Genomic DNA, 22435 nt, shown 5'->3' on the forward strand with positions numbered 1-22435 from the left:
AGGCGCTGGTAGAGGTGAAAACTCACCAATGCACTAGTGTTTTTTCATAGTTTAATGGGTAGACTAGACATGGAAAGTAGGCAGACCTGCCAGGTTGCAACAGCAGTGTGGCCCTCCTTGTTGGTTGATATGGCAGGCATATGCACTTTATGTGGATTTTAATTTTAATTATTTATTAAATGTATTTTTCCATTGCTTTGTAAGGCAGTATTTTATGCAGAATACATTCCTCTCTTATTTACGAAAAGATAGTTTGGATGCTGTTGGTTTTGGTTAAGTTCTTCAAGCTGGCTATAGACAGTATCGAACATCTGCATGTGAATGCTCCTTCTATTCCATCTCAAATTTGTCTTTTGGACCAGTTAAATAAGATTGCTCTACCCACATTAGCATTTAAGGTAGTGAAAGATATGAAGCATGAACAGAGACAGCCCTGGCATTAAGGGTACTATCACACTCATCACATTGTGAACCTTCAGCTGTCAGACACTGTTCTCTTTACATTAGGTCATTAAAGCCCCGTACAAACGTAGCGATTGTCGGCCGTAAATATTCGGCCGACGACCGATCGGCCGATTGTAGGCTTGTTAGTATGATGCTTCCGACAGCCGACAGCGCATTTTAGGCCGAACAGAATCGGGTGTGCAGGCATGAAAATTTTTGTTGGCCAACACCAGAACGGCCAATTGTTCGCCAGTCAGTACAGAATTCGGTCAACAGCCGATTAGCAAGACTGGGCATGCTCAGAGAAGAAAAAACACATGGAAAGTTAACCATCACATGACATCACTTCTGCAGTCGGCTGTTGTTGGCCGACAAAATTCATGTGCAGTCTTTTGCAGTTTTCAGCCAACAGGACAGCACCGGACAAAAGACGGCCGAGCGTTCGGCCGACATTCGGTACGTGTGTACGGGGCTTAAGACTATCATCTAGTGTCTATAACAGTGATGGTGAACCTTGGTACCCTAGATGTTTTGGAACTTAATTTCCCATGAAGCTCGAATACACTGCAGAGTGCATGAGCATCATGGGAAATGTAGTTCCAAAACATCTGGGGTGCCAAGGTTCACCATCACTGGTCTATAATGTATGTCTGCCATGTTTAGAGAGCTAGTTATATACTTTTTATTAAAGGGTATGTATTTTTTTTTTCAATTTTGACTTTTTTGTATCTTCATTATACTATGCTATTTGATGTGCACTTCAAATAAACATTTCAAGCTGTACAAAGAACCCTGATACAATGCAAAATGGTGATAAACTAAAGGAGAGCATTTTTTTAAAGGAAAGCCACTGTCTTTATAAATGAATTGTGTTAATATGATCAGTTTATGTAATTAATCAGAATAAAGCATGTTAGTCTTTAAAAAAAAAAAAAAAAAAAACTTGTCTCTCTAGTATAGTTTTCAATGGAGAAGTGGCAATTACACATTTCATAAAACGTCCATAAAACATAGAAGATTGGGCTTCCTACTTAGCATTAATGAAGACATTTTATTATTCCTCTTTCTCTGTGCAAATATATGAATCTGCGTAAAGTGACTAAAAATAATAGACTCTTTAAATGGATTTTTGCTTATTCCCAGCAGTTGATTTGTATGGATAGTTCCCACACCGTCTGTGATCAGCTTATACATTTTATCACAAGGGCAGACAGTCTTCTGATGCATGTACTGATATCCATAATAAACACGTTAAGACCTCTTCAGGTTGTGGTTTTTCTTTTCATTTCAGCTGTTGAAACTTCTGAAGGTTTTTTTGATCTACAAAAAAAAGTATATGTTTATTTAAAATGAATGTGTTGTTGCTTGAAGAGAATAGCATTGCTTTTTGCTACTGTACTTTGTTCCACCTAAAGTGAGTTCAGTGTGACATTTTTCAAGTACAGTCAGTTTTATATGTCGGTATCTGTAGTTATTTACATAATGAAATACCATGAAGAGGAGAAGAAAAGATGAGTGGAGTATCTAAAGTGCTGCCAACATCCCAATAATATACACATACAATCATTGCATATGCATGCAACAGAGACACCCCATCAGGGACTTTTGGCTCGGCTCTACTTGGCCCTGCTTGGCCCGGTTTGCTTTTCCACTGCTGGTACCGAATGGTACGGTGTTGGAACGGTTCGGTGCGGTAAGGTATGGTTTGCTTTTCCACTAAAATAATACTAAAGTTAAGTGGGTGGGATAACAACGGGGTGGGTGGGATTCTCTGCCAAATCAGTGGCTAGTAGTGACTGCATGCAAAGGATTGTGGGATATGGTACCGGGTATGGTACCTCTTGGAACCACAATCAAGGTGGTACTGTTTTTGAGAGCCGTACCGTTCGGTTCCATGCAGTGGAAAAGCGCCATCGTACCGTAATTTTACAGTATTTATATACAATGATAAAAACAGATCAAAGTCTAAAAAACATGTACATACATAAATACAAATATAAAGGGAGAGAAAAAAATTCCTGCGCTAAGTTAAATAAATGGCAGTGTATTCGATATGAATTATGTGAGCAGCTAGCACCAAAATCAACTAACAGTGATCAATAACCAAAATCTTTACAAAAAGTGCAGTGCTAAAGTAATTTGAATAATAATGTGGCAAGTGGAGAACCACAAAAAAACATATACAATATAAGCAAAATAGTGTCCAAAATACTGAATAAAGTCCCAAAACAGAAATGCAAATGAAAATGAATCCGCATGCAAGGTGTTGAGGAGAACAATCCTTTTCAGTGACACCCAGGGAAAAGTGAAGGATGGGGACACCTCTGTGCACAAGTATCACAAGCAGCTTACCAGAACTCCTTGGCTACTCAATTTAATGAGACAGCCTCTCCCAGCAAGATGTTATACCAATGTCACCAGCGGTTGTCAAGCTCCAATGCTTCATAATCACTCCATCATATAAGCATGAGTATATAAAAAGAATAAAAGCCCATAGCGTAATTCCGTAACATATAAAATCCAATTTATTAAAAGAATACTACTCACAGTAAGAAGGTAAAAAACAGGTACATAGAACAGTGCGGCGTCCCGCAATTGTCCAAAACAGCATCAAGCAATGTAAAGCAGCCGGCTCCGTAAGGGGGCGTGTGGACTTTGCATCTGGAGTCGCCAACGTTTCGTCATCAAAAGACTTCGTCTGGGCGTGACTCCAGACACAACTCACACGCCATTTGTACCCCCACATCTAGGTGAGTGACAACCTCGTCCACCAATGATGAAGCAGCGTGGAGACAAAGGTTGTATACATCCAACAATGATGGCCGACAACCCGGAAGTGTAAGCAGTGTCATCACATCTGCCAATGGTAACCACCAACCCGGAAGCGGAAGTAGTATCATCACATGATCTCACTCAATAGGAAGTGATAGACTACCCTGCACTCCATTCCTCTCTATGGTAGCTTAGTGCAAACTAACCACTGCGGGCTATATCATGCACCCACCACTAGAGACAGTATACCTCGCTCATGATTAAAAACTATAAGAAAATAGGGAGGAGTACAGTGTATTAATCACAAAGATTGAGGAGAATTACACAATTTAAAAATACCTATATTGAAACATAATACTTATTTAAGCACTATGTATTTCATAAAACTTTACACATCGTTATTCATAGATTGGGCTAATATGAACACATATCCTGTTGTGAATAAATAAAACGCCATCTTGTGGCCAAAAATGTGTGAAACATCTAATAAGAAAAATGATGAAAAGGTGAAAAAACAGTGAAAAATTACTAAAAACTTTAAAAATTTATACAAAAAAGGCTGTTGGTGAAAACAGTGTAATATTAAGAATATATTAAAAAATGAAATTAATATTTAATCATATGAAATAAAGAAAAATATATATATATAAAAATATATATCTAAAAATATATACATGAAAGGTGTATATGAAGTAGTGCATGTGAATGAACACATGTATGGAAAAAAGTATCCATAAACATATTATTCTTAATAAATGATGAAAATTCTGAATGAATCACCAAGCATCATACTATAAAGTGTGTCGTGCTAATAAAAAATTATATTAGCAGGATGTGTGTCCTATAACAATCCCAAATCTATACCAAACATATATTTATCACAGTTGTCATCATCACAAATGTTAAATAAAAATAATAAAAGGTTAAAAATATTAAAAATCAACTGTTATTAATAAAAGAGTTTACATCCCATTCCACATTCAACCCATGAGGGACATAAGTCTTTAAAAAATAGATCCAACGGGTTTCCATCCTTGATATCTCTCGTCTTATGTTGGATCCTCTCCAGTGAGGTGAGAACTTATCTATCCCTATAAACAATGTGTTTTTAGGGTTCTTGTGGTGGCACTGGTCATAGTGCTTAGACACACTATGACCAGGGAAACCTTTCCTAATGTTTCCCACATGCTCCCCTAGCCTGATCTGTAATTTCCTCGTTGTTCGTCCAACATATTGCTGACCACACTTACATTGCAGCATGTAGACAACATTGGTGGACGCACAGGTAATGAAAGAATCAATCTTATATTCACGTCCTGTGGAAGAGGATGTAAATCTTTCAATTTTTCTCCCCTTAAAAGAGTTGAGAGAACAGATCTGACATCTGTGGCAAGGGTAAAAACCTTTAAAATCACCAAAAAATGAGGGTTGAATGGGTCTCTCAATAACATTTTGAGCTATTTTATGTCTTAGGGAGGGGACTCCCCTAAAAATAACTTTGGGGTGTTCAGATAAAATAGGGCCCAGAATGCGGTCATTTTTTAAGACCGGCCAATGTTTTTTAATAATGTTTTTGATTAAGAAATGTTGGGTGGAGTAGGAGGTGACAAAAGAGTTTTTGAAGCTAAATACAAATGCAAGATGTAATTTAAGGAGTACCCTAGACTGGAAGATACAACCTACAATAGCTTCCCATATCTCACGAAAGTGAGTACACCCCTCACATTTTTGTAAATATTTTATTATATCTTTTTATGTAACAACACTGAAGAAATTACACTTTGCTACAATGTAAAGTACAGCTTGTATAACAGTGTAAATGTGCTGCCCATCCAAAATAACTCAACACATAACCATTAATGTCTAAACCACTGGCAACAAAAGTGAGTACACCCCTAAGTGAAAATGTCCAAGTTGGACCCAATTAGCCATTTTCCCTCCTTGGTGTCATGTGACTAGTTAGTGTTACAAGGTCTCAGGTGTGAATGGGGAGCAGGTGTGTTAAATTTGGTGTTATCGCTCTCACTCTCTCATACTGGTCACTGGAAGTTCAACATGGCACCTCATGGCAAAGAACTCTCTGATGATCTGAAAAAAAGAATTGTTGCTCTAGATAAATATGGCCTAGGCTATAAGAAAATTGCCTGAAACTGAGCTGCAGCACAGTGGCCAAGACCATACAGCGGTTTAACAGAACAGGTCCCACTCAGAACAAGCCTCGCCATGGTCGACCAAAGAAGTTGCGTTCACGTGCTCAGCATCATATACAGAGATTGTCTTTGGGAAATAGACATATGAGTGCTGCCAGCATTGCTGCAGAGGTTGAAGGGGTGGGAGGGTCAGCCTGTCAGTACTCAGACCGTACGCCACATGCTGTATCAAATTGGTCTGCATGGCTGTGTCCCAGCAGGACTTCTAAAGATGATGCATAGGAAAGCCCACAAACAGTTTGCTGGAGACAAACAGACTAGGGACATGGATTACTGGAACCATGTTCTGTGGTCTGATGAGACAAAAAAAAACGTATTTGGTTCAGATGGTGTCAAGCGTGTGTGGCGGCAACCGGGTGAGGAGTACAAAGACAAGTGTGTCTTGCCTACTGTCAAGCATGGTGGTGGGAATATCATGGTCTGGAACTGCATGAGAGCTGCTGGCACTGGGGAACTACAGTTCATTGAGAAAACCATGAATGCCAACATGTACTGTGACATACTGAAGCAGAGCATGATCCCCTCCCTTCGGAGACTGGGCCACAGGGCAGTATTCCAACATGATGACGACCCCAAACACACCTCCAAGTCGATCATTGCCTTGCTAAAGAAGCTGAGGGTAAAGGTGATGGACTGGCCAAGCATGTCTCCAGACCTAAACCCTATTGAGCATCTGTGGAGCATCCTCAAAAGGAAGGTGGAGGTGGAGGTGAAGGTCTCTAACATCCACCAGCTCTGTGATGTCATCATGGAGGAGTGGAAGAGGACTCCAGTGGAAACCTGTGAAGCTCTGGTGAACTCCATGCCCAAGAGGGTTAAGGCAGTTCTGGAAAATAATGGTGGCCATATTCACACAAAATATTGACACTTTGGGCCCAATTTAGACATTTACACTTAGGGGTGTACTCACTTTTGTTGCCAGCGGTTTAGACATTAATGGCTGTGTGTTGAGTTATTTTGAGGGGACAGCAAATTTACACTGTTAGGCCCCTTTCACACGGTCTGCCTCCGTAGGCGGATCCGTGCTGCTGAGCAGGGGATCGATACACAAATCCCCCGCTGAGCAGGGATGTGACAGCTCCCTCTTCGCTCTGTGTGCGAAGAGGGAGGTGTCAGAGCCCCATGCATCTCTATGGGGGAATCGGATGAGAGTGGACCGGCTGTCCGCTCTCATCAGATCCGATCCGATCCCCTGGACGGATGGAAAATAGGGTTTCCATCCTTCCAGATTTCACGGACAGGATTGGATGCTGATGGCAGTGGGTGTCAGCGGACATGTCTCCGCTGACATCCGCTGCCCCATAGGGATGCATGGGGGATCCGATCAGATCCGCCTAAAAAACTGACAGGCGGATCTGATCGGATCGCTCGTGTGAAAGGACCCTTATACAAGCTGTACACTCACTACTTTACATTGTAGCAAAGTGTAATTTCTTCAGTGTTGTCACATGAAAAGATATAAAAAAAAAAAAAATGTGAGATACTTTTGTGAGATACTGTATATTAGACTAGCTAGGGGGATCTCACAGTCCAACCCAACATGTTTCTGAGTGATTCCTTTTTGAATTTGAATTGTTCAGTTCACTGATGGGGTTACAGGCACCAGTGCCAAATGTGTGCTACCACAAGGGCCCACTCAGAGGGTCACAGCCAAGTCGCCAAAGGCAAGCACAAAGCAGGAGGGAGAGGTGAAGCATTTGAAAAAAGGGAGTCTGCAAATAAAAAATATATTAAAAAAGATCACAAAATTATGGAGTTATGATGTGCTATAGGGAAAATGAGCAGTGCAGATCTATTAGCAAAAAAAAAAAAAAAATTAAATAAAAGTTTTTTGAGCACAAAAAGAGTAAAGAAACAGAGGGTTTTGCCAAAAAAGCAAACCAATCCATAAATTAAAATAATTTAAGGTATATAGAACTGACCTGTGCACTGCTATTGTGATGAAAAGGTCCTCACTGAATCCAAGTCCAGTCTCAAATGGAGGAGATCACCAAATGGGGCTTGGTTGTATATATTGGTAAAAAAGGATCAAATCATCATCACCTCTCATGTGGTGCAGGCAAAAGCACCTGTGTCCGGCTAATGTGGGCTTAAGACCCACTTATATGTCCCGCTCAATTAGCTCAAGAATGTGAGCGAGCATGGGCTTGGGGTGGGTCCTCCGACACTGTGACGTGCAGCGACACCCCGCCTGCCAGCGGAATGGCGCCGCACCGCCGACATTTTGCCAGGCATTGCCCTCAGCTGGAAAGCCGTGGGTGTATGTGGGGAATAGCTGCACATGCATCGCAACTCCTGCTGCCTGGAATAAGGAGCTGTCCAGAACAGGACAGCCCTTACATGTCGGGCGGGGCATATACTCGGCGGGCGCCAGGCAGAGCCCCCGGCGGTCAGGGGTGTGCACTGCAGTTCTACTTGTTACAAAAAAGGCATGTACACAACAATAGAGGTAAATTAATGATACATATACATAGCATATGCAAATGGAGGAAAAGCATGGGGTGAATAAAGAAGGGAAAAGAGGGAAACCCCTTTCCCCTGTTTCCCCCTTTTCCCATTCTGGACAGCTCCTTATTCCAGGCTGCAGGGGTTGTGATGTGTGGGCTGCTATTCCCCACATACACCCAAGGCTTCTCAGCTGAGGGCATTGCGTGGCAACATGTCGGTGGTGCGGCACCGTGTGCCATCATTCGGGCCCCCTCGGTGAACTGGAAAATGTGTCACTCCAGCTCCATTTGAAGGCACGATTTTTCTACCATATGTAAATGTAAGTAGGCTCTTGTACTGTATTATGATGCTTATATACAACAAATATATCACTATGTACATTACAGATGATTTATGCTAATTGTCATTTATTACCTCATAGATTTCTTTGTTCCCCAAAATCCCCAGAAGAAAGAATTACCCCGAAAAATGTTGAGTTGGACTGTGAGATCCCCCTAGCTAGTCTAATATATATGGGCAGCTATTGTAGGTTGTATCTTCAAGTCTAGAATACTCCTTAAATAAAATATCTTTGCATTTGTTTATGTATGTACATGTTTTATCAGCTTTGGGCTGTTTTTATCATTGTATACAAATAAAATTTGGCATTAGCCTTTTAAACTCTGTTACTCTGTTTGTAAGTGTCTCAGTTCCATGCATATGCAATAATTGTATTTGTAATGAAATACCATGGGCCTAGCAAGAGAAAAAGTGTCCCATCTCTTTTTTTCATTCCACATTCTGTACTTTTTCCACTCTCCCTGCCTTCCCTTCACTCCAACCATCTTCTTACATAACTTTCTCACGCCTCAAAGATAAAAAAAAGTGTAACATCTTTATTGACCTCCAAACTTGGGAACAAGTGATGGATTTTCCTCAAATAGGTGCAGTTAGCTTTTAAAGCACTCTGACATAGTCAACAGATTAGAGATGCCCCCAACACAGAAAGGAGGACCAAATCAAAATGAACTCAAATTACGATAAAGGCCTATAACAGCAGGGTGGTCTTCCACATACAGGGTAACATGCACTGCATCAGTAAGGTCTGAAACCACTGTGGGTAGGTGCAACATGGTGCAGCTGCAGAAAACATTCAGGGCCCAGGTGCAGAGTAACAGGAATACATTGTAATTGAGGTTTGGCAATACACAACAAGCCCCATGGAAAGGCTTCCCGACCGGGGGCACTCACAAAATGAAACAGTGATGTGTCAGTAGCAGAAGGTCTCAGGTGCGCTGACAGCGCCTGTCTCCAGCAGAGGAATGTGGACTGGCCAGTTCGTACCCATGGGGAGGCTTTCAGGTAGAATGGCATGTCCCTGCACTTTCCCTACTCTTCTGGAACCTTTCACTGATGCTAAGCACTGTCCCAGATGGAAGACCTGTCCCTTAAGTAGACTCTGCCTTACCCAAGATGGCCACCAAAGTCACATAGGGTGCCAGCATCCAATAGGATAGCTGTCCCCTGTGACCCAGAAAATTATAGAGGAACTAGATTCCTCTTTACTTCCTCTCCCTCTGTATTGCTACTGCGGTTGACCACCATCTGCAGTGGAGAAAATAGGCTTTGCCCGCCTACACCACCTCCTGTAAATCCAAGTCAACTGCAGGAGACTACAGTGACCTAAAAATAGTATCCCTTGACTGTTGGGATTCTGAATCTGAATTAGAAATAACAAGCAGAGGCTGCAGACCAAGTTCGGCTCACTGTCACAGGAACATCAGAGTCAGACTTTGCCAGAGTTTGCTTAAAACCCCCCTACGGACAGAAAGATTCTGTTGCTGGGCCCAAACAGCTAGAAAGTTCACAGTGGAATTGGGGGAGGTCCCAGATTACAGGAATTGGTTCCATTGGAGATATTGGGAAAACACCCCCCCATATTTATTAGAGAAGTATGGGCTGAGGTCACCCATAGCAGCGGGACTGCCCCCAGTGTCTTTGAGTGCACCGCATGGTGGTCAGCAACTAGGCAAAATGTGAAGCAAGGTCTTAAGTACTAACAAACTCAGGCAGCTGAGCTGAAGAGGATTTCAAGCAGGTAACCAAGTTACTGTAAGCAGGCTGTGGAATGGAAGTGGAAACTTGAGATCCACATGATACTTCAAGAGCAGAAGCAGCAGTGGGATGGTGCTTCCTTCAGGCCAAATGGGCAGAAAGAGAATGCAGATCGTGCGTTCACAGCACTCCACGTAGAAGATAATGTCAGTACTCAATCCCGAAGCCTTAAGCTTTACAATAAAGAAAATGGCAGAGGCAGTACATTTTATAAATAGCACTGAATTGTAATACTGTGAGATAACTCCCAGAACTTCAGACCAATTTCCCTTGCTCACTAGGTGAGCCTTTACAGACAGGTTCACACACAAAGTTCACATTAGGGAGCTACCTTTGCTATGTCCAGAGGCCTACTCACGATGTGAGTCTTTAAAGACAGTGTCACACTAGGTCTTCAAACTATGGCTCTCCAGTTGTTCAGGAACTACAATTCCCATCATGCCTAGTCATGTCTGTGAATGTCAGAGTTTTACAATGCCTCATGGGATGTGTAGTTCCGCAACAGCTGGAGGGCCGTAGTTTGAGGATCCCTTCACTAGAGGCTGTGCAACAGCTCTTGACCTGGAAAGTGCTTGGCCGCTAACTAAGTGCTTTAACAGGAAACAATATGGAAATTAAGTATCCAAGTTAGAGGCATGATTTGACCATAAGTATTGCAAATGCCACCATTCACTGCCCATATGTTGCTGTACCAACTTTCATGCTGGTTAACATTTTTTAATCAGAAAATAAAATTACATTAGATTGTTTATCTATATTGAACTTTTAATATGAAGACTACTTTCATAAATATCTTTATTGTGTGTTATCATCGTACTAACTTACATTCTGTAGAATAGTGTTGAAGTCTATTTTCTGTGACTGTATGCCTGCTTCTGAATTAGTCTTGATTTGAGGATCTTCTTTAGGAACATTCAAATCTGAAGTAGAAGGAACACTTTGGCTTTTATAGAGATTTCTGCTGTGTCCTTCAGCACTGCTTTCTAGTTCCAAGTCGGAAAACTCAAGTTCAGAATAAAGCCTTGACTGTTCTTCCAAAACCTGTTCAAGTTGCTGTAAGCAGGATAATACACAGAACATGATCTATAAACTATACTGTATGATCATAAATATAAAATGGAAAACATTTCTTCCACAACACCTATTAAAGTGATTCTAAAGGATGTAATAAAAAAAAAAAAAACAACAAACATGTTCTTCTTACCTGCTCTGTGCAATGATTTTGCACACAGCAGCCCTGATCTTTTTTATTTTGGGTGCCCTGCTGGCAGTCCTCCCACCCGTCGAGAGCCCCAAATAGCAAACCTCTTCCTATGGGGGCACTCGAGCAGGCTTGTTCCTGAACCACACTCCTGTGAATGGACATTGTCCATTCCCACACGAAACGCAGCTTGGCCCCACCCCCTCTCTTTTCTCATTGGCTCACTGCATGTGATTGATAGCTGCTGTGTGAGCCAATGAGGAGAAGGGGACCTGTTAAAGCCGATGCTCTCATGCACATCGCTGGATCGAGATGGGGCACAGGTAAGTATTAGGAAGGGCTGGGGGAGCTGCACCCAGAAGTTTTTTTTTTACCCTAATGCATAGAATGCATTAAGGTAAATACCTTCTGCCTTTACATTCACTTTAGGCTGATTGTTTCCAAATAAGGCCCCATTCACATGTGTCGATGGCTCATCAGCATAGAATTCCTGCATTTTTAGGGGGTTTCGGAGTCGCAGGTAGCAGCAGCCTGTCAAATTCTATGACAGGCTGAAATACATGGTGGCTGGGTGCGGTACCAAATGATATTGCATTTAAGGTGGTGTGTGTTCAGGGCTTATGTTCGGAATGTTTGGTACAGTGTCCAGCTGTTTCAGTCTGTCATAGATTTTTACAGGGGGCTGGTAGCAGGTTGGACGCTGCACCTATGCCTCCCAGGCTCCAGAAAATGTCAGAATTTGACATTTATGGGCCAAACCACCCTTGTGCATACAGCTTAAAATGGTAGTAAAGCTAACTATAACTATTCTTATAAATGTATAAAAAAGAGCTGTGTACTTCAGCAACTGTGGATTCTGTTGTGACATCACCCATAGGTTCTTATGGCCCAAACTTTTTGTTGCTTTCTCCTCTTCCCTGGAGCAGCTGCTCACTGACACAGGGAGCCGGTAGCGCTGGATCCCGTGACCGGACTGGATTAAAAATAAGTAAGTACACAGATCTTTTTATACAAGGTATGCAGGTTAGGTCAGAGGGGGTGGGGGTAATGTTTTTAAAAGTAGCTAAAGTTAGGCTTTTCTTCCACATTTAACTGCTATAAACCATTCTTACAGCTGTTACAAATGTAGCAATAACATGTAACCTAATCAAATACATTGTTGGCAGAATGGAATTGAAAGAAAAAAAAAAAAAAACACAGTTGATTACTTTTTGACCATTAATCAAAAAAAAAAAAAAATCTACAATATTTCTGTTATATTTAATTAAAAGTAAAAAACAAAATCTGAGCAGATTCATATATAACATTACCAAATTACCATTTCAGCAAAACTGTATATCTATATTTACTTTTCCCACTCTATTCTCCCTTTTGCTCAGTGAAAGGCAAAATGAACAGGAGTTGCTTGATATACTGTATACTGGAAAGTCAAAATAATGTAAGCTACCACATCCAAATAATCCAGAAAGGACATTCTAGGAAAAATGTGTTTGGAATCTAAAATAGCCACATCTGAAAATAATATTAATATTTAATTTGCAAAGCTATGACACCGATTGCAGACATACCACTGAAATGGCTTCTTTGACATGGCGGGCTCTTTCGTCCAAATTAAATTCCAATTCTGTTGCTTCTTTAAGGACATCTCGACGTAACAAATGCAGTCTTCTAATTTTTTCTCTAAAAAATAAAAGAAGAAATCCAGCACAAAGTACTTAGTAGATTTGGCCTAAAAAAATGTGAATTTACAGCAAAAGAACTGTTTATGTACAACAGTTGATAAGCTTTGTCAGCTTAAAGCTAACTATTGGCTAGACAAATAAAAGAGAAAGCACATGTACCCACCAAAGCAAACGCTGTTGGTGCCAAAGCATAATGCTGCTTTAAAGCTCCATCCATTTGCTGGACCAGTGTAGTCCTCCAAAGCATAATGCTGCTTTAAAGCTCCATCCATTTGCTGGACCAGTGTAGTTCCCCAAAGCATAATGCTGCTTTAAAGCTCCATCCATTTGCTGGACCAGTGTAGTTCCCCAAAGCATAATGCTGCTTTAAAGCTCCATCCATTTGCTGGACCAGTGTAGTCCTCCAAAGCATAATGCTGCTTTAAAGCTATATCCATTTGCTGGACCAGTGTAGTTCCCCAAAGCATAATGCTGCTTTAAAGCTCCATCCATTTGCTGGACCAGTGCTGTTCCCAAAACCATAATGCGGCTTTAAAGCTAGATCCATCTGCAGCACCAGTGTAGCCCCACAAATATAATCAATTAGCAGCCCCTTCCAAAGTGTGAAAGTCTTGCCACAGTGTTCAGAGCCTGAGCAAATCTGAGACATATGATATCTGCATACATTTTTTAGAGGGCTATGAGGGCACCATGGGTAAGTTACTGATGAGATGTAGATTCAGTTGCGACCTGGGTCCAAAAGAAACCCAGCCCATGGGGCGTGGCCTGGCGCAGCATGTAAGAGGACGTGTGTGAGAGGAGCTCCGCCGGACCGATATCCTTTACCGCTAATCCTGCAGCCCTCCGGGCACGATAATCCTCCCTTCACCTCCCACACACCCGCGGCACCGACCTCCGCATGTCTCCGCCGAAGAAAGGCTCTGAAGCTGCGGCAAAATTAGCTGCATTCCGGAGGCTGGAGAAGGAGGCCCCAATCCAAGATGGCGCCGGCCCGTCGCTTGTGGTGGAGGAGCCTGAGAGCCCTGCTACATCCAAGGTATTGGAAGCGATTGCCACTTGCCAGACCATGCTGACAACTAAAATCGAGGAGGTGAAGGTAGATATATCATTGATGCGCCAGGATATGCAGAAGCTAAGGGACAGAGTTGGTGAGGCTGAACACAGAATTAGCGAGGTGGAAGACTCCCTCCCCCCATTGCAAAGCTCCTCAGACAGGCTGCAGCAACAAGTACACCTTATCCTTCAAAAACAGGATGACATGGAGAATAGGCTGCGCCGCTGTAACCTGCGGTTCATTGGCCTCCCGGAGGGCTCTGAAGGTGCGGACCCCTCATCCTATTTGGAACAATTGCTCACTCAGACATATGGCAGAGAATCCTTCTCACCCACTTTTGTTGTGGAACGTGCACATCGCCTCTCAGGGCGTCCCCCCCCTCAGGGTGCACCCCCCCGCACATTCATCGCTAAATTCCTGAACTATCGGGACAGGGATGCCATATTACGCCTGGCCAGAGTTAAGGGGAACATTCCATTTGGAAATCACAAAGTAGCGATTTTCCCCGACTTCTCTGCTGAGGTCCAGAGGCGCCGCAAGAGCTTTTTGGAGGTCAAACGCAGGCTGCGTATCAAGAATATCAAATACTCTATGTTGTACCCGGCCCGTCTTAGAGTGGAGGGTGAGGACCGAGCCCACTTCTTTGAGGATCCGGAAGCCGCCATCTCCTGGTTAGAAGGACTGGAAGCTAGAGCCTGACCACCTTGCCCTGGCGACTTCATGATACTTTCTCCCTGATTGTCTATGCCTTTCACTGCTGCAGAGGTGGAGGGGGTTTTGTAGATCCTGCGGAACTCAAGACTTTGCATCCCCCTCCCCCCCCTCCCCCCTCATTTCCCTGACCTGCTGCTCATGTGTTTGACCGGCGGAGCGCCCTAGCTCCACAGATGGAACTGACTTTTCTGTTCTCTTCCTATGGATTTCCACCTGCCCATAGGCTTTGCTACCCAGCGATACACCTGTTGGTTTTTGCCCCCTACACCCGCTCAGGCGTGTGTTTGTGCCCAACTCCCCTGTTGCCCCCTGCGACTTTTGTTGGACATGGGCCCCCGGGCCCCCTTGCTTATCCTAGTTGTATTTTGCTGTATTTTTGCTGACTATCCTGGGGGTCCCTGGCCCCCTGGTTTTGCTCTTTACCAGTCGCATGTGGGCCTGTTCTGGTTGAGGCGCTTGTTTGGGAACATGCCCGCACAAGTTGGGGTTGGTGCAGGGCAGGGAGGGGGGATTGGGGTATTACCATTGTTTACAGTTTATATTTGGTACAATCTCTATACTGTTTATGTTCTATGCACATTGACCTCAAGTAATAACTGCCTGCTCTTTTGCTGCCGTTTATTAATGCTAGTGTATGACCGTGGAATTGTTAGTTCTGTGGCCTTATTGCCTGAGATCCTGGGAGCCTCCGCTCCACGCTCCGTATTACCCCTGCCATGGCCGCATTGAAATTGTTGACGTGGAATGTCAGGGGTATGCGCGATAAGATTAAACGGACGGCTGTCTTTAATGTTTTACGCCGTGTCCGGGCTGACATTATAGTACTGGTGGAAACACACTTGGAGGGCCGCGTACAGCAGTCTCTCAAACGGCCCTGGGTTGGCTGGGTGCAGCACTCAGCATATAGCTCGCACTCCAGGGGTGTGGTGCTTCTGGTGGCCAAATCGGTACATTTCCAGCTCCTAGGATCTCAGGTTGACCCAATGGGTAGATATGTCTTTCTCAAAACGTCAGTCTATGGGGAATTGATGCTGCTGATGGCTTTCTATGTGCCCCCCCCTTACTCTACTGTGGTAATAATGGAGGGATTGGCGTTTATGGCACAATGCCCGGGGGCCCCGGTGATCTGGCTGGGCGACTTTAACAATGTGATGGACTCGGGTCTGGATAGATCCGGTGGCGCCTCCCAGGCGCCGCCGGGGTCGTCCCCGACCAGGTTCTCCCGATTGTTGGAGAGCTTTGGTTTGGCCGACTCCTGGCGCAGCAAATACCCCGCTCAGCGTGCGTACTCCTGCTTCTCGGCTGCACACCATTCTATGTCACGCATTTATATGATATTGTTGTCTCAAACCCTGCTCCCCAGGTTACTGGCGGCGGGCTTCGCCCCACGGACTCTGTCTGATCACTGCCCTTTTTGGATACTTTTGTCCTTGCCCTGTAATAGACCTCCCCCGGCCTGGCGCCTGAATCCCGCCTGGCTCCCCTTGGTGTCTGATGGGAACGACATTGAGGGGACCTGGACACAATTCTTTTCTGATAATGAGGGCACTGCCTCCCCGGCTGCGGTGTGGGAGGCATTTAAACTGTTCGCCAGATCCACTATGATTTCCAAAATCAAAGCTGTTAGAGCGCGGGCTACCGAGGAGATCTCCAGGGCAACGACAAATCTAACTGAAGCTGAACAGGCCTTTATGGCGGACCCGACTCCGACACATGAATCCCAGTATAAATTGACCTCTAAAGTCCTTTCCCAACTTGAATATGAGAAGGCGAAATCTAAGATGTTTTTTCAGAAGCAGAATCTGTTTGCACATGGAGAGCGGGCGGGGAAACTCCTCGCATATTTAGTCCATTGTGAGGATAGGCCCCCGGTAGTTATTACTTTAAAGGATGACCTGGGTAATGAGATCACTGATCCTGCTGCGGTGACACAGTGTTTCCGATCATTTTTTAGTACACTTTACACCTCTAAGGCCCCTGCTGACTGCACTGACATGCATGACTTTTTGGACTCTATTGACTTTCCCACTTTGACATCTGACCAGTTGGCGACCCTCGAGGCACCCATTTCTGTGGAGGAGATTGCAGCAGCCGTGTCCAAGTTCCCTAGATCTAAGGCCCCTGGCCTAGACGGCCTCCCGATTGAGTTCTTCTCCCAATATTCGGAACTCCTTTCTCCTAAATTATTGGCTTTGTTTCAATCCTTGTTCAGGGATGCAGCCCTGCCCCCTTCTATGCGGGAGGCGTTAATTGTGCTCATCCCCAAGCCGGGCAAAGACTTACACGCCCCAGAGTCTTACCGTCCCATCTCTCTGCTCCCAGTAGACACTAAAATCCTTGCGAAAATTTTATCCCTCCGTCTTAACAAGGTGATCCTTTCACTCATACACTCGGACCAGGCCGGGTTCATGCCTGGGAGGAACACCTCATTTAACCTTCGCCGGTTATTCATGAATCTCCAGGCACAACACGACGGAATGGGTGGCAGGGTGGTGGTCTCCTTGGACACGGCTAAAGCATTCGACTCGGTAGAGTGGCCATTTCTATGGACCTGCCTGGACCGATATGGCTTTGGACCTAATTTTATTAAGTGGGTCAAACTTCTATATAGCGCCCCGGTAGCTAGGGTCCTGGCCAACGGGTGGCAGTCGACCGCCTTCCCCTGGCACTCGACAGGGGTGCCCCCTCTCCCCCCTGCTGTATGCCCTGGCCGCGGAACCCCTGGCGATGGCCATTAGAGCACATCCCGGGATTCGTGGCCTACGTAGGGGACCACTAGAGGAGAAAATCAGCATGTATGCTGATGACACTTTGTTGTATTTGGAAGACTCTCGAGAATCCCTGCTCACAGCCCTTTCTTTAATTGAACGGTACGGACGATTCTCCGGTTTTCAGATAAACTGGGATAAGTCACAAATTCTTCCACTTGACGAGAGCCCGCAGGCGATCGCCCCCGCAAACCCGGCCCTACAATTAGGGATTCAAGTGACAGCTAGCTCAGCAGATTATGTCCCGGATAACGTTCAACCCTTGTTCCCTCTGCTTAAGGCTAAAATTCAAGTATGGTCCAAATTACCTCTGGGAGTGATGGGTAGAGTCAATTTAATTAAAATGGTTCTCCTTCCCAAAATTCTCTATGTTGTATGGCACTCTCCTATTTATCTGCCACTCAGGCTGTTTAAGCAGATGGAATCACTCCTCAAGACCTTTGTTTGGGGTGCTAACCGGCACAAGATCTCCTGGCGCAAGCTCAAGAATCCTACAAATCTAGGGGGGTTGGCCCTGCCGGATTTTAATCTGTACTATCTGGCAGCTCAGTTGTCCCAGTTCTTTCACATAGATAAAACGGATAGAGAGCGCTTCTTGACCCTGCTCTGCCCTGGGTGGGCTCATCCCCTCGGGGACCCCCTTCTAGTTATCCTTAGGGGCGTCAGGGGCTCGTCGGAGCCCCTGTGCCCCAGATCTCTTCTATATCACTATTGTCGGATCTGGGAGGTGGTAGCGTCCAGGCTTCGGTGCCCTCCATTCCACACATTTACCCCTCTGTGGCATAATAGTACATTGCGTGAGTTTCTCTCCATCCCTGACCTGTCGGTATGGAGTGGGAGGGGTATTCTTCTCCTTAGCCATATCTCCACGACCACTGGTCTGCGGTCTTACGAGACCCTGCGAGACCAGTTTGCGCTCCAGGGCCCCATGCACTACAGATACTTACAGCTCTCCCATGCATATAGATCTCAATTCCCTGACGGCCCTCCTGAGATGGAATCGATTACCACCCTTGAGATTGTTAAAAGTACAGAACCCAGTCACCTCATTTCCATGTTCTACTCTGAGCTCCACACACCTTCTTCGACCACTTTAGCTTTTGCACTTAAGACCCGCTGGGAGCGTAGTGTGGGGGCCATGGAGGATGAGGAGTGGGAGGATGCCCTGGAGACGTGCCGCAGAGTGTCGCCAAAACTGTCGGATCGCCTAACCCAGACCTTTATATTACACCAGGCTTATTTCACCCCACTTAGACTGTCCAAATATCACCCTGACTTGGTCCCCTCTTGTCCTATGTGCGGAGACCCTGATGCTTCCTTCTTTCATCTACTGTGGAGCTGTCCCCAATTACAGACTCTATGGCAACAGGTAGTCACATTTCTGCATGACAAAATGGGGTCTCCTCTACAACTCTCTCCTAAGGAGTGTCTCCTGGGGGTCTATCCGGATGGAGAGATGCCCAAATCCACTGTCATATTTCTTCAGGAAACCTTGTTTATAGCACGTAAATTGATAGCCAGACGGTGGATGAGACCTACTCCTCCTACTTTAGGATTGTGGATTAAGGAAATTAATAGTGTCATCCCATTTCATAAACTTTTATATAAACATAGGGGGTGCCCTCAGAAGTTCAACAAGATTTGGGACAAATGGGTGCAGTGCCCTGATACGGCTCAGTAGTGAAGTAGGTAACTACTTTATGCTGACCGTCCCTGTTAAACCAGTAGTGTTTGCTTGAGTGTTGGGCCGAAAGAAAGTAACTGACTACTGCCTTATTTTTTTTTTTTTACTATGTCTGTTCTGTTTCTAAGTGTTAATCACTGTGAATATTTATATTTTTGTACCCCTGTGTATTATGAATATGGTTGAAGTTTCAATGCACGGTTTATTTTTGTATTGTACCAAAAGTTTCAATAAACCTCACTGTTTTGAAAAAAAAAGAAACCCAGCCCATTCCTCGTTCTGGAAGCCCTAAACTATTGCTGTGGCTTGTGGGCATTTGTCTGAGCTCCCAACACTACTGTAAAATGCTGAGTGACATCATTGGCGAAATATGGTCATGAACATATGTTCTGGATATGTTTTTATTTTGTCTTGATGTACACTTTAGGTGGGATGTTTGTGTAGGTTCTCATTTATCCAGGGTCATGGTAAATCTAGTAGTAGTAAGTGGCTGAAGAAAGTGGCTTAGTAAACTACAAAACCACTTCAGCATTACAGAACAAGTAGCTAACTACTACTTTAAGTAAAATGTAAAGAAGTTTGGATTATGATACATTCAAGACTACTCAAATGCCTATTTTCAGTTTGTCCTGTGATTATGAGACATCTAGAAGTTCCTGCATTTCATAAGTCATTAATTAAGCTAACTAAACATGTTCCTGATCCGTTTTGTATTGATGCATATAATTGCTTTATGAGTCATGTACTCATATTGGTAAGTAGCCATCTAAAGTATCTACTTTCTTCTGGTGAAATTTGGAACATTGCATATACAGTAATTGAGGTAATCACACCTGTGGAGGTTCTTTTAGGTAAGATTACAATTATTTCTTTGCTGGGGCAGTGAGTCAACCACAACTATTGTAGAAGCATGCATTTATTTATGGCAACTGCAATGCCATTCTCTGCAATATTGTTAGCTACTGTTTCTGCAAATTAATTATTTTTCCTACATGGGAGAAGTAAAAAAAAGAGGCTGATTGTATTTTTTGCTAAAATTGGGTTATTTTGTAATATAATAGATATGGATGTAAAGCTTCCTACTTTTTTAAAACATTTTATAGATAGGAAGGGTAAAATGGGAACTCCATAAAAAAGCAACCATGCCTGCGGAACAATCTGGTTGGTTCAGGACACTATCAGGTATCTACCTAACCGAGGACCCTGCATTCACTATATCTGGTCTCCCACAGTACACAGAACATGAGAATGCACTTATTTTAGTAAATATAAACTGCTAAATAGTTGTTCTCATCAGCAGTTAGAGCAGTCTGGTGACTTCTATCAGTGTCTGGTTAACCACTTGCAGTCTGCTCACGTTGCTGCTACTGCAGCAACGTGGCTCGTTATCGTCTAGTGACGTAGTACTACGTCGCTAGACTTCTCCCCCTGTAGGCGGCGCTTTTCAGTCACAGCGGGAGTCGGGCCAGGGGAGGAGCAGCGGCGATCGCCGCTACTCTTCCCCCGATCGTCGGGGAACCTAGTTTGGAGATCCGCCCACCTGTGTAAACAGAGCGGGCGGATCTCCTAAGTGACAGGGAGTGACAGATCGCAGTGTTCAGCATAGCTGAACCTCCGATCTGTCCCTGACTCACTCAGTCACCTCCCCCCACACACGTCAGTAAGCACCAGGCATACATTAACCCCTCCCTCTCCAATAAAATTAACCCCTTCCCTGCCAGTGTCATTTTTACAGTAACAGTGCATATATATAGCACTGATTACTGCAGTAATGTCACTGGTACCCCCAAAAGTGTCAAAAATGTCGGTCAAGGGTCCGATCTGTCCGCCGCAATGTCGCAGTCCCGCAAAAAAAAATCGCAGAACGCCGCCATTACTCGTTAAAAAAAAAAACACCAAAAATGACAGAAATCTTTCCCTTAGTTAGTAAACGCAATAACTTTTGCGCAAACCAATCAAAATACACTTATTGTGATTTTTTTTTACCAAACATAGGTAGCAGAAAACAAATTGGCCAAAAATTTAAAAAAAATTGGATTTTTACATTTTTTTGGGGGGAATTTCATATAAAAAAATGTTAAAAATATTGTTATTTTTTCAAAATAAACGCACTTTTTTTGTTTATAGTGCAAAAAGTAAAAATCGCACAGGTGATCAAATACCACCAAAAGAAAGCTCTGTTTGTGGGAAAAAAAGGACGTAAATTTTGTTTGGGTACAGCGTCGCACGACCGCGCAATTGTCCGTTAAATTCGCACAGTGCCGAATCACAAAAAGTGGCCCAGACGTAAGACAGCTAAATCCTCTAGTGGTAAAGTGGTTAAAGCTTGTACTAGCAGTTTTCTCCCCTGATTGTCCTATGAGACTGCAGGACCCCTGACTCTCTATCTGGACAGTGTTGATTGGCCCTGTGCTGATCACATGCAACCTCCCAAAAAAAATAAATGAAAACTCTCTAGCAATACACACCAAACTGAGCATGTGTAGCTTGTCCCCTAGCCTGATGGTTTGGGGACTCTGGAAGAAGGGGAGGATCAGAAGAAACTGAATCAAACAGTCTTTTTACACAATGCAGAAGATTAACCCCTTAGGATCCACAGTGAGTTTAACAAGCATGCGTTACTGTATATATATAGACTGATTTCACTGTAGTGGGTTTAGTAACACTTTAAGATTTAGGTGTGGAGACCATTTTTAAATGTTTCCCCTCTTTAATAATAACATATAATAGGAAAAAAGTGTAGATTGGATACATCCTGATCTAATAAAGTGCTCTTATCTGTAGGCAGTATGAAACTGAATTACCTTTCTTCACTTGTGAGGACATTAAAGCAGCCAGCTTGCTGTTCTAGCAAATGTTGCTCGATAGATAAAAGCTTCTCTCGATACGTCCGACATGCTTTTTTCATGTTGTCCATATCATCATCTCTGCTCTGTTCAGATTAAATACAGATAATTATCAGATAGCCAGCATGTCTTTCAATGGTGAGTTGCGATGATGACATTACAAGGAGAAACATATAGATTTAACATATATTCCGAGAGTAGGCATTTCGAGGTGTTGAAAAAGAATGGTTAGAAAAGGTTATTTTCGAAAAGCTTTTCTCGATACATCCAGCATTATTTTTTCATGGTCCCCAAATCGCCTTGTCTACTCTGTTCAAGTTAAAATACAGATGCAAATCACATAGCCAGCCTTTCCATAAATGATAAGTTGTGATGAAGGCATTACTGGAAGAAACATGGGTTCAACAGATAGTATGAGAACAGGCAGGATTAAGGTGGTGAAAGGAATGATTAGACAAGATTATTTTAAAAAAAGATGTATTTCTTAAGCTTTAGGAGGAATTTAACTCCTGAAGCTG

General features: G+C 43.7%; 1 protein-coding gene across 1 annotated transcript in view; it reads right to left on the reverse strand.

The window, feature by feature from the left end:
* Positions 1–1560: 1560 nt before the first annotated feature.
* ITPRID1 (ITPR interacting domain containing 1) overlaps positions 1561–22435 on the reverse strand; it is a 192878-nt gene continuing 172003 nt past the window's right edge. Inside the window, exons 12-15 of the mRNA XM_082259492.1 lie at positions 21876–22003; positions 12738–12849; positions 10794–11021; positions 1561–1764 (exon numbers count right to left, since the gene is read on the reverse strand). Of these exons, the coding sequence (XP_082115618.1) occupies positions 1732–1764; positions 10794–11021; positions 12738–12849; positions 21876–22003 (501 nt within the window). The 3' untranslated portion in view covers positions 1561–1731. The remainder of the gene's footprint in view (positions 1765–10793; positions 11022–12737; positions 12850–21875; positions 22004–22435) is intronic.

Source organism: Pelophylax lessonae (assembly GCF_965119305.1).
Source record: "Pelophylax lessonae genome assembly, chromosome: 5".
NCBI classification, from domain to species: Eukaryota; Metazoa; Chordata; class Amphibia; order Anura; family Ranidae; genus Pelophylax; species Pelophylax lessonae.